Source organism: Littorina saxatilis, linkage group LG17, assembly GCF_037325665.1.
Source record: "Littorina saxatilis isolate snail1 linkage group LG17, US_GU_Lsax_2.0, whole genome shotgun sequence".
Lineage (NCBI taxonomy): Eukaryota > Metazoa > Mollusca > Gastropoda > Littorinimorpha > Littorinidae > Littorina > Littorina saxatilis.
In genome coordinates, this window is record NC_090261.1 from 28,115,268 (window position 1) to 28,127,488 (window position 12,221).

General features: G+C 42.8%; 1 protein-coding gene across 1 annotated transcript; it reads left to right on the forward strand.

Annotated features, from left to right (window-relative positions):
• The first annotated feature begins 545 nt into the window (after positions 1 to 545).
• On the forward strand, positions 546 to 11,688 carry LOC138953789 (phytanoyl-CoA dioxygenase domain-containing protein 1 homolog). Its single transcript, XM_070325695.1, has 9 exons — positions 546 to 759; positions 1,921 to 2,077; positions 3,965 to 4,082; positions 4,865 to 4,965; positions 5,728 to 5,869; positions 6,657 to 6,857; positions 8,517 to 8,601; positions 9,514 to 9,715; positions 10,836 to 11,688. The coding sequence occupies exons 2-9, from the start codon at positions 1,934 to 1,936 to the stop codon at positions 10,962 to 10,964; spliced, it is 1,122 nt and encodes a 373-aa protein (XP_070181796.1). The 5' UTR covers positions 546 to 759; positions 1,921 to 1,933; the 3' UTR covers positions 10,965 to 11,688.
• Positions 11,689 to 12,221: the final 533 nt, after the last annotated feature.

Consider the following 12,221-nt stretch of genomic DNA (forward strand, 5'->3'; position numbering starts at 1 on the left):
TTTTTATCAGAATGACCCGTAGTTCACTGATATGCAATTAACTCGTTGTATGTATTGATGTCAAGGTCAGATACTTGCTACTGAGTGAAGCACGTAGGTCGTTAACGGAGGATAAGATATATATAAGCGGTGACTAACTTCAGGCGGAACAATGTATCGTCTTGTCTTGTGTGCGTGAGTGTGTGTGTGTGTGTGTGTATGTGCGTGTGGGTGTGTGCGTGCGTACGTGCATGCGTGTGTGTGTGTGTGTGTGTGTGTGCGCGTGTGCCGTGAGTGTGCGCGTGTGCGTGTGTGTGGTGTAAAAAACCTTGGCGATAGTGAGCACGGGAAAACCTTTAAATGGTCCCTGCTTTCGATCCCCTGTTTTAAATTGAAACTTGCGATTTCACTAAGCGTCATGTACCGATGTCAGGCTATCTTTCGAGTGAGTTAGGCTGATGTGAAGGTCTCACTTGAGATAATTATGATTAAATGTAGCTGACAGAAAAGAGGACAGTGCGAAACCTGCTATCTAACTGCACGTGAAGGTCACAATAAAGATATAGTGACGAACCGGCGGGAAAGAAGGGGACAGTCTGAAATGATAACAAAACACGACGAATTTCGAGAAGGGGAAATCAGTTCACCAGTGGCACACGTAGCGCGCACCATAGGATCTCTTATCTTGCAGAAACATTAAGGGGGACAAGGGAACAAATGCAACAGTAACAACAAAACGAGTCGCAAAGAAGAAGGAGCAAAGGCGACAAGAGAGCACCGGTGAGTACTGTCGGACTTATTGATATTAAAATAATATTATGTTAATGTAAAAGGATAAAGATGCGGAGAAAAGGGGACAGTACTAACACAATTGAATTGTAATCAATCCTGCATAGGAATCCATAACGTGCACAGAGTGCGTATCGTAAGACCTCTGATCTTGTAGAGGATGTAGGGAGAAAAGGGGACAGTGGGGAAAGCAGAACACATTTTGACGAATCTCGCAGAATAAGAGTCAGAAATTGGCACACACTACGTGCCGTAGAACCTGTTTTCTTGCATTCCAATTGCAAGGAGTGTCTTCTTCTCTGGTACTAGACTTACCTAATGCCTTTTTACATTTAGTCAAGTTGCAGAATAAGAGTCAGAAATTGGCACACACTACGTGCCGTAGAACCTGTTTTCTTGCATTCCAATTGCAAGGAGTGTCTTCTTCTCTGGTACTAGACTTACCTAATGCCTTTTTACATTTAGTCAAGTTTTGACTAAATGTTTTAACGTAGAGGGGGGAATCGAGACGAGGGTCGTGGTGTATGTGCGTGTGTGTGTGTGTGTGTGTGTGTGTCTGTCTGTGTGTGTGTGTAGAGCGATTCAGACTAAACTACTGGACAGATCGTTATGAAATTTGACATGAGAGTTCCTGGGTATGAAATCCCCGAACGTTTTTTCATTTTTTTGATAAATGTCTTTGATGACGTCATATCCGGCTTTTACTTTTATTTGGTTCCGCATTGTGTCTCTAATAGTGACCGGCTTAAACACACACACCGAGCAGTTTTATTTTGTCTTTTAGAAAATCTGGTTTCATCATTACCGACGGAGGGTCTTCTCTGAAACTAAACTTGTATAATCGTCAATCGAGCTTTGCATTTTTCATCAGATTTGTGGTTCAATGTAACGTTAGTGGTTGTAGTGGCCGGTGAAGAGTTTCGTTTCTGAAAACTGAAAACTGAAGCTGGTGTCTTTCTTTTGTAAAAGGAGGAAGAGCTGTTAGCAAATACTAGTTTTAGAATATAGTCGAGAGACTCTTAACACTGCAAATACCAGCGCTGCCTTCAGGACTTACCGCATCGTAAAAATTGTAGTTCCTGTCTCATAAAGGGAAGATTTATCATCAAATACCAGAGATTTAAGAGTATAGACGAGCATTTTGATCAACAGCACACAGAGGAAGATGTCGACGTCCACGAAGAAATGGCCCGGTGACAGTGTCGAGACTCACCCAGAGGTGTTCGACATCAAAGCCAAGCCGCCCCAGCCAAGCGAGAAGAAACCTGGACAGCTACCCGAGGAGATGATCCGTCAGTTCTTTGAAGAGGTGAGATATACATATGTAAATCAAACAAAAGCAGTAAAGGTTTACTAAATGTATAACAAGTTAAGATGACAATGAAAATGTACCCATTTGTAAAAGGTAATGTATGTTTTGGTCCTATTCTAAATATATCATGTTTAATTGTGGACAAAATGACACATTATCTCAACACACGCGTACGGGCGTTTCTTTTAACTAGCCTTTCAATTTATTTTGTATTCTTTATTTTGAAAAACATTAGCAGTCTATCGGGTTCGGGGTTATTGGGTGTGTCTGTTTTTTTTAAATTTTGTATTATGTTTTCTTGTTTTGTTTTTATGTAGATTTTTGGTTTGTGAAACATTTGGGGAAATTATATTGCTGGGTGCGTTTTGCATTTTGATAGGTTTTCTGTAACAATATCATTTGAATTTGACAAGGAAATGATTGCTTGTTGGATTTCGTCTTCAATTCAAAAGCGAGCAACCAATGCGATCAATGTCTGTTTTCACTGTTCGCTTTATCCTTGCATCAGAACAGCCATAACGATGTATTGGTTATTTTGTTTACCAAGGCATACATCTTTTTCTTTTTTTTTTTAAATGTATGTTACAAAAAACAATGCAGGTTACTATTATAACCTTCACGACATCAAAAACAAACCTATTAATTTTTGCACCCGATAACATGTACATATTCCCATCACAAGTACGTCGGGGGCTGTTCCTTTACTCGGTCAAGGGCAGAGCCTTCGTGCATTTTTTGCACACGTGTTTTGGGGACCGAAGTGTGCCTCAACATTCACTTGTGCATGATCTGACATCTGGTTTTCTGTGACAGCAAACATATTGTTGCCATTTGCGAGAGTGTATGTGTGTGTGTGTGTGTGTGTGTGTGTGTGTGTGTGTGTGTGTGTGTGCGTGCGTGCGTGCGTGCGTGCTTGCGTGCGTGTGTGCGTGCGTGCGTGCGTGCGTGTGTGTGTGTGTGTGTGTGTGTGGTGTGTGTGTGTACATGTGTGTACATGTGAGAGAGTGTGTGTACATGTGTGAGAGTGTGTGTACATGTGTGTGTGCGTGTGTGTGGATGTGTGTGTGTGTACATGTGTGTACATGTGTGTGTGTGTTTGTAAGCATGTGTGAGACGTTGCTTGTAATAATGTGTTCAAGTGTATGCACGTTTTTTATGTCCGTATTATGTCAAACACGTATACTCCGTGTTCTCTTGTATTTGTATGTGCATTTATACCACACCTTTCCATCTCTGTGCCCTTATTATCTCTGTCTGTCTGCACTGCCTGTTGGTTTGTCTTCATCCGTCCGCGGATCGTCGTCCGATGTTGGCAAATGAAAGAAAGATAGAGCTGAATCCCAAGTTTGTGACCGTGGAACATATTTCTTTGTGCATCCAGTTGTAAATCTACCCAAGCTCATCAATAATAGTCACAAAAACGTTACATTTCTAATATAATAAGGTAGTAATCATGTTTCAATGAATACATTAATGTCAAGATTGTATCTCGTGAGAAGCCTGTTCACGAACAAAACTGTGCTAAGAAACAATTTTAGCGACAATTTGTGAAAACTTCCAATATCCATAAAACAATTGTTATCGTGTGTTCAAAAGACCTCTGTCGCTCTATTTCTGCAGGGCTATCCCGATTGTGTGCTTTATTTCTTTAAAGAAAGACTTCTGAACATTGGTGCGTTTCAATTAAGAAGCCGTTCTGTCTGGCCGTCGTAAAATGTGCACTGAAAATGTCATTTTGTGACCATATAAACCCGTCTTAACTTTCGACCTACCGTTGTTGTTAGCTGTTCTGTCTGTCTGTCCATCGTAAAGTGTGCACTGAAAATGTCATGTTGTGACCACATAAACCCGTCTTAACTTTCGATCTAACGTTGTTGTTTTCAGGGCTATGTGGTCGTGCCGTCTTTCTTCAAGAAAGAAGAGCTGGATGCGTGCCGAGATGCCATATCGGAACAAGTGGATGATCTGGCTAACATGCTGTATGGGGGTGGCAAGATCAAAAGTGAGTCCTGCAGAAAAATGTTGAGGGGTTTTAAAATATTGTCCTCTTCGTATAAAACCACACTGTCAAATCCAGCAATGGCATCAATGGGGCCCGGTAGCTCAGTTGGTAGTGCACTGGACTTGTGATCCTAAGGTCGCAGGTTCGAATCCGGGCCGGGATGGACACGGGTCAACTTTATGTGCAGATGGATTTGACGTTTTGGTTTTATACGAAGAGACGGTATCCATGTTCCACCCCCGTGTCACCACTGTTAAAAGACCTTGGTCATTCTGTCAAAAGTGCAGGTGGCTTAATACGCCTAAACACGCAGACACCTGGGTAGCACGACTCTGTTGCTGCTAGCTTTTTACTGCGAGGAAGCGACCCGAATTTCTCAGCAATGGGACAATAACGTTATGAAATTGAGGAGAAAAAAAAAGAAAAAAATCCTTCCACACGGACACAAACACATTAGTATTCAACAAGCATGGCTGTGTTTTTGCGCTGAGCAAGAATTGCTTGGCGGAATTACTTTTGTGTTTTGCACAAAATGTTTATATCCAGCGAATTATATTATAATTATTACTTCTTTCAATCCTTTCTTCCTTCCAGCCAGGCATTATTGCCTGCCTGTCTTCCACTCTCACTGCAATCCTTCTTGCAATAATTCCTTCTTTCACCCTGTATGTAATGATAATAAAATACTAATCATTCCCAATTGAATTATTATTTCGCTCATTGATTCATCCATTTATCGCTTTGCTGACCGTTGGCTGAATGAGTTATTGATTCATGTCTAGATTTGTACAAAGAGCACGGGCTGTTTGAGAGATTGACTCACATTGAAGCGGATTTTCCGGGAGCCAACATCATCCTTCACAAACTGGGACGTCTTCCTCAGGTGAGGAGTCAGATCACTCAGATAATCGGGATTTGCCTTGCTTGCCATATTTGTGACCCTCCACCACGGAATGAGTCGCATGTCACCTTTGCATGATATTTATATTGTCACATTTTTTGTGACGTTTTTTTTATGTTCTATCCAGTGGTGAAAACCGTTTCAGAAAAGAGTGAAAACTGTTCCGAGTTATAAGTCTGTGACTAAGGTGACCCTCACACTGGTACATGACACCCCCCGGACGTATTTTAGGCCTAGCGCAGAACCGCGCGAGGTGACACCCGACTCATTCCGTGGTGGAGAGTCACATTTGTTTACAGAACGGGTTTTAAAAGATTAATGAATCGATTGAACCTTGTATTTGCCTGTTTTGAGCCGTGTGACGGCAGTGCTCGACCTAAACTCATATTTACGGTGCTTTTCGAGACGGTAACTGCTTGCTCGTTAGCGTTCACTCTTCCAAAAGAACACGAAGGCTTATCAGTAAAATGGATCAATACCTGAATCCTATTTGTATTTTTTTAACCTAAATATGGTATCTGACATAGACCTCGACAGTCACTGTTCAGAAATGTCATTTTACTAATTAAACACACACAAAAATCGCGCACTAGTTGGGAAGACACTATTGTGCTTTTCGACCCAGTACAAAATCTAACAGGCTGAAACTTTTAAAAAAAAATCCTCCTGGTTTGTCTAATGACGTTTTCCCGCGTACGTGAAAGCCCTTGTTCACTGGTTGCACTGTTACTTGAATTTCTTCAGCCCTTCAAAGACGTATGGTCGAACCCTCGCATGCTGAACGTGGTGGAACAGATGATTGGCCCAGACATCGCAGGCCATCCAGTGTGGAACCTCAGAACCAAGACTCCGCAGAATGAAGCCACTACTGTTCCCTGGCACCAAGGTACGACTGACATTTGGTGTGCGGGTGTATCTGTTTATGTCTCCCGCTTGCCTTCTTTGTCGCTACTAAAGCAAATGTGTGCAAGATTGTATGGTACACGTTTCCGAGTATGTCAAGAACGGAATCAAACTCGCAATCTTCCCTCCAAAAGCCCCACAATGTACACATGTTTTCATTTCTCCCGCTGTTATCGTTTCTTCTCTTTACAAATTCTTCAACACTGACGGCATCCCAGGCGACAGTACTGTTTCTATACGCGAATTTAGCTGCCCTTGGAAAGTGGCTCGCTTATGAGGCCTGTGAGTCTGAATTTAGAAGGACAGAGTTGTGTACAGATAAGACCAAAAAAACGGGAAGACCAAACATTTCGCGCATGCAGACACAGAAAGACGTCATAAAGAATGCAATGCTTCAATAGATACAGACTGTGACGTCCTTCACACATACCGAGACGTCATTCAAAGTTGTTCGGTCACTTCCGTCAAACAAGTAGACAATCATGGCTGATGTGGAGCCTTTTCAAAGCGTGAGTAAGTGAAACGTGTTTGCTCTCTCCTCTGTTGAAGCTGTGAGACATAAATGCTATTCAGACTTGGTCGTGTGACAGAGTTTTCTTCCACACTCTAGAAGTGTCATTGTAACCGAAGTGTCACGTACTGTATTAGATCTAAAAGTGTCATTGTAACCGAAGTGTCACTGTAACAGATCTAGAAGTGTTATCGTAACAGAAGGATCACTGTAACCGAAGTGTCAATATAAGCGAGTTCACATTATCTATTTTCTCCAGACTCTGCGTACCTGGACAACCGGTCGTACGAGGTGCTGCAGGTGACGGCGTGGATCCCCTTGCTGGACGCCAAGCGAGAAAACGGCTGTATGGAGGTGGCGGCCAAGGGTCACCTCAAGGGCAAGGTCGCCACGCACAACTGCTGCTGGGGTGGAACCTGGTACGTCATGCTGGAGGAAGACGAGATGGTCAAGAGTCTGGGTGAGTAGATAAGGATAAGGACAAGGATAAGGAAACGATTTCCTATAGTCCTGTGAGGTTACCCTCATTGAAAATTCGGGCTGCTTTCTCACTGGGAAAAGCGATCTGTCATCTATATATATATACGACTTGTGTCTGTTTGTGTGTCTGTGTGTCTGTGTGTCTGTGTGTCTGTCTGTGAGTTCGCGATGCACGGCCAAAGTTCTCGATGGATCTGCTTCAAATTTGGTGGGCATATTCAGGTAGACCCGGGACAGGACACGACCTGGTCGATATTTCAACACGTGCTCTCAGCGCGCTGCGCTGAACAGATTTTGGTTCCACCTCAGCTATTTTGGTTCCACCTCAGCTACCCGGGCCCCCATACCGACACACCAAAGCCAAAGTTCTCGGTGGATCTTTTTCAAATTTGGACACCGTATTCAGCTACACCCCGGACACAATATCATCGATGAGATATTTCAACACGTGCTCTCAGCGCGCAGCGCTGAACCGATTTTGGTTTTTGTGTTCATTTCACCATTATAAGTAACTCTTCCTTATCTTCTCATCTTCTCCAGGTTTTCAGCGTTTACCTCCCTTCCTTCGTATGGTGCACTATATGAGTGGGGCGTCTTCGGATATTCCCGGCGTTCTGTTACTATTTTTAGAAGGTCACCGCAGTGTCCAGAACGTAAATTGGACCCGTAAATTATCCTCACTGTAAAAGTGCAAAGGTCGAATCAATTTATAGCCACGCGAAAAATACACTGTCATCTATCTCTCTATAGATACGGCTTCTCTGTGTTTGTGTGTGTGTGTGTGTGTGTGTGTGTGTGTGTGTGTGTGTGTGTGTCTCTCTATGTGAGCAACACCTGGAGATTGTTCAGTTCTGTTTGTGATGTGGTCTGGCGGCTTTTGTGTATTTGTATGTACTGGCCTTCCTTTGAAAAGCCATAACAGTTCAAAAGGGCTTACAGATAAGCTATAAATTGCTCAATCCTATTTGAGTGGAGTTCGCCTCCAAAGGTGATTAACACGGTTACATTCGTCGACAAGGATGGGACTCGATATGGTCAGGAATGGCATTATGGCCACTGAATCATTTTCGTGCTGTTCCCATTCCACGAATCTGGGAGGGACCTAAGCTTGGCGGGTCCATTGTTCGGACCCGGCGAAGCCGGCGTACGGCTCTAAGTACTTCTTCCCGGCGAAGCCGGCTACCCGGCGAAGCGGGTATTCATTCTAGTACAGTATATACGGCGCTACCCATTTTTTGGTTTTGTTGTTTTTCCTGCATGCGTGTATTCATGTTTCCAAGCCCTGAGATTTTCGCTGTGAACTTATGTTCTTTATCGTGCGTATGCGTGCACACGGGGGTGTTCGGACACCGAGGAGAGTCTGCATAAAGTTGACTCTGGGAAATAAATCCCTCGCCGAACGTGGGGATCGAACCAACGCCGATAGCGACAACTGGTCGAGGTGATATTGTTAGCTCATCAATGTTTGATCCTTGAATGGATAGAAGAGCTTTCAGAACTTTAAAATCTTAAAATGAAACGTTTAATTAAGCTTAACGTATAGATGATCGAATGTTTCGTTTCCAATGAATTTATTTCTTGTTTTGTGTTATGTTGTTCTTGTTTTTTTTAACACATGGCTGTATTGTGCTTGACATAGACGTGGACATGAAGAAGGACATCGTGCTGTGTGAGGTACCGTACGGTGGCATGCTGCTCATCAACAACATGATTCCACATAGAAGGTAACACGCACTGATTATCATTGTTATTTACTCGATCTCTGCGGATACTTACTTTTTGACTCACTTACAAACACACTAAACATCCAAACGAATTAAGTGTCCATTCGGTCATTGGAATAACTTGATCGCATTTATGTTACCGCAAGTGTCTATGCAGCGCCATAAACATAGTTAGGCCAACTGATGGTGATGTTGAATCTTTAACTTCATCTACTTCCTCGCTCACTCATGCACAATTGAAGTGTTCCACTTTCGAACAGCTTTTTTTGTAACCAGTTTTACCAGCACAGGTATTACACACTAATCAATGTTTACCAGAAGCACATGAGCGGACATAGAACTACTTAAGCTGCAGTGGACCACCCCCACCCCCCCCCCCCCCTACCCCAATTCAAGAATCTTTCCTTGTTAAGACCTTGTTTTTTTCAGATTTTGATGTGTTACTTTTCCTAGAATAACTATGTAGTATATCACCTAGTGTTCAAAACTGGTTTGTTTGTTTGTTCGTGGGCTGAAACTCCCACGGCTTTTACGTGTATGACCTTTTTTACCCCGCCATTTAGGCAGCCATACGCCGCTTTCGGAGGAAGCATGCTGGGTATTTTCGTGTTTCTATAACCCACCGAACTCTGACATGGATTACAGGATCTTTTTCGTGCGCACTTGGTCTTGTGCTTGCGTGTACACACGGGGGTGTTCGGACACAGAGGAGAGTCTGCACACAAAGTTGACTCTGAGAAATAAATCTCTCGCCGAACGTGGGGACGAACTCACGCTGACAGCGGCCAACTGGATACAAATCCAGCGCGCTACCGACTGAGCTACATCCCCGCCCTTCAAAACTGGTGACCGAAAGAGATTTCTAAAGTGGCACACTTAAGCTTCAGTTTGGAATGTATAATTCTTTACCAGCTTGAACAACGTGTCGAACGACATCCGTTGGAGTCTGGACCTGAGGTGGCAGAAGCCGGACAAGTCTGTGGGCTTCTACGACATGAAGGAGGGCGTCCTCATGCGGACCAAGGACAAACCCAATCTCAAGGTCGACTGGTCCAGTTTCGACGCCATCGAGCGTCACGTGGAGGCAAAGAAGAGAGTGGAGAAGGACTTTCCGGTGAGACCTTTTGGGACTGATTTGGTTTGGCTGATGATGGTGTATTTTTGTTTGGCTGTTTTTTTCGTTGTTGTTGTTGTTGTTGTTGTTGTTGTTGTTGTTGTTGTTGTTGTTGTTGTTGTTGTTGTTGTTGGTGGTGGTGGTGGTGGTGGTTTTGGTGGTGGTGGTGAGAGTTTAGAGTGATTTATGTATTGATTCTCAGCTGATTTATTTATTTACGTATGTATTCGTTAATTGATTTGTTTATTGGTTTAATTTATTGGTTTCCTTGTTCATTATACCTTAAGGAAGGCATCCTTAATGAGTAAAATTTATTTTATTTATAGAGACCATGTTGTATAATCTGATGCAAAAGTATACCAGGTATTTAGGTAAATATATAGAATCCCGGAGATATTCGCCGTTGTGTGGAAGGGGGCAAACTGCGAGAACATATGACAGGAAAGTTCGCATTAGTCATGAGTAGGTGGTCTCCCTTCATTTGGAAACTACCATAGTGTGTTTTAAAGGCACAGTAGTTTTGTCTAAGCGATCATGCTCACGAAGACAGATCTGTTCTGTCTTTTACACAAGATAAAAACGTCCCTCGATTGGACATATACCTCAAGTCAACATTCTGACAGCTTCCTATGTAGAATAGAAATGTGTTTGTGTGTGTGTGTGTGTGTGTGTGTGTGTGTGTGTGTGTGTGTGTGTGTGTGTGGGTGTGTATATGTGGGTGTGTATATGTGTATGTGTGAGTGTGCGTGTGTGTGCGTGTGTGTTTATGTGTGTGTTTGTGTGTGTGTGTATGTGTTTTTTTTTTTTTTTGCGTGTGTGTGTGTGTGTGTGTGTGTGTTATGTGTGTGTATGTGTTTGTCTGTGTATGTACGTGTGTGTGCATGCGTGTGTGTGTGTGTGTGTGTGTGTGTGTGTGTGTGTGTGTGTGTGTGTGTGTGTGTGTGTGTGTGTGTGTGTGACATTTCCATTAAAAGCCAATAGTGTCAATCCGCAACATTCCTTCATAACAAAATATTACTCTTCACAGGCAGCAGTCGGGATGTTGATAACTGACAGTGCACATGTAAATCATTGAAGTCGAACTACAATCGTGAAATATCCTGTTTTGCTTTTTTTTCAGCAAGAAGAAGGAGAAGATAAGTTTGACACGACCATCCAAGGCCCCTGGATGAAAAAGTGGGAGATGGTCCACATGAACAGACACACCGCCATGCTCAGCGATGACGTCACCTCCTGGCATAAGAATTAGCACTTAGGCTGACATAGTCCTATTCAATTAGTTTAATTACTTCCAGGGCTTTTCCCATCGTTGCGGGGATGTATAAATTAAGCTTCCTGCAAAGTTTTAGGTTTGAAATCCTTACCAATTACGAGAAATAATCAATTCTTTATCGCATTGTTTAGCAACAGTTCTCCAGGACTTGGGCTATTTTTAGACCGTTGACGTCACTTCGTGACGTTTCGTAAACCAAAGATGGCGTTTGAGACTGTTCTGTTTGCATTCGACACTTTCAACACCACTTTGCAATACTGAAATAATTGTGTCTGTGTTCGAAAGCTACAGCCAATCGTTATTATATCCCCTTAGGTACAGTTTTACAACATTATTGGCACATGTAAACAATATGAATTAATTAATGAACGCTACGAATATGGCAGCCTTTAATAAACGTCTATTGATGAATCAGACAGCGACAAGGATTAGTCCATGAGAACGTTTCAAAACGGGCTAAACCGTTCTATACACTTATCTTTCTTCTTATTGTTTTTTAAGGTGGGAGAATGCAAGTTTCCAGTACAAAGGACTTAACATTTCTTACATACTGCTTGACTAAAATCTTTACAAACTTTGACTATATTCTATACAAGAAACACTTAACAAGGGTAAAAGGAGAAACAGAATCCGTTAGTCGCCTTTTACGACATGCTGGGGAGCATCGGGTAAATTCTTCCACCTAACCCGCGGGGGGAGTTTTTGGAATCAGGAACCGACAAGGAATTAACAAGTGGCTCCATCCCATCCCCCCCCCCCCTTTCCCCGTCGCGATATAACCTTGAACGGTTGAAAACGACGTTAAACACCAAATAAAGAAAGAAAGAAAGAAAGATTACAAAAACATATAGATATGATATGTTTGGATTAAAAACACGCTCAGAAAGTTAAAACGAAGAGAGGTACAGAAAAGCGTGCTATCCTTCTCAATGCAACTACTACCCCGCTCTTCTTGTCAATTTCACTGCCTTTGCCACGAGCGGTGGACTGACGATGCTACGAGCATACGGTCTTGCTGAAAAATTGCAGTGCGTTCAGTTTCATTCTGTGAGTTCGACAGCTTGACTAAATGTTGTATTTTCGCCTTACGCGACTTGTTTTTATTACATTTAGTCAAGTTTTGACTAAATGTGTTAACATAGAGGGGGAATCGAGACGAGGGTCGTGGTGTATGTGTGTGTTTGTGTGCCTGTACGTGTGTGTGTGTGTAGAGCGATTCAGACTAAACTACTG

What these genes read in the sequence shown, in the direction of transcription:
- LOC138953789 (XM_070325695.1), top strand. Translation starts at nt 1,934, where the DNA reads ATGTCGACGTCCACGAAGAAATGGCCCGGTGACAGTGTCGAGACTCAC. An exon ending in TGGGGGTGGCAAGATCAAAA is followed by an intron (nt 4,083 to 4,864) that starts GTGAGTCCTGCA and finishes ATTCATGTCTAG; the next exon opens with ATTTGTACAAAGAGCACGGG. An exon ending in TACTGTTCCCTGGCACCAAG is followed by an intron (nt 5,870 to 6,656) that starts GTACGACTGACA and finishes TATTTTCTCCAG; the next exon opens with ACTCTGCGTACCTGGACAAC.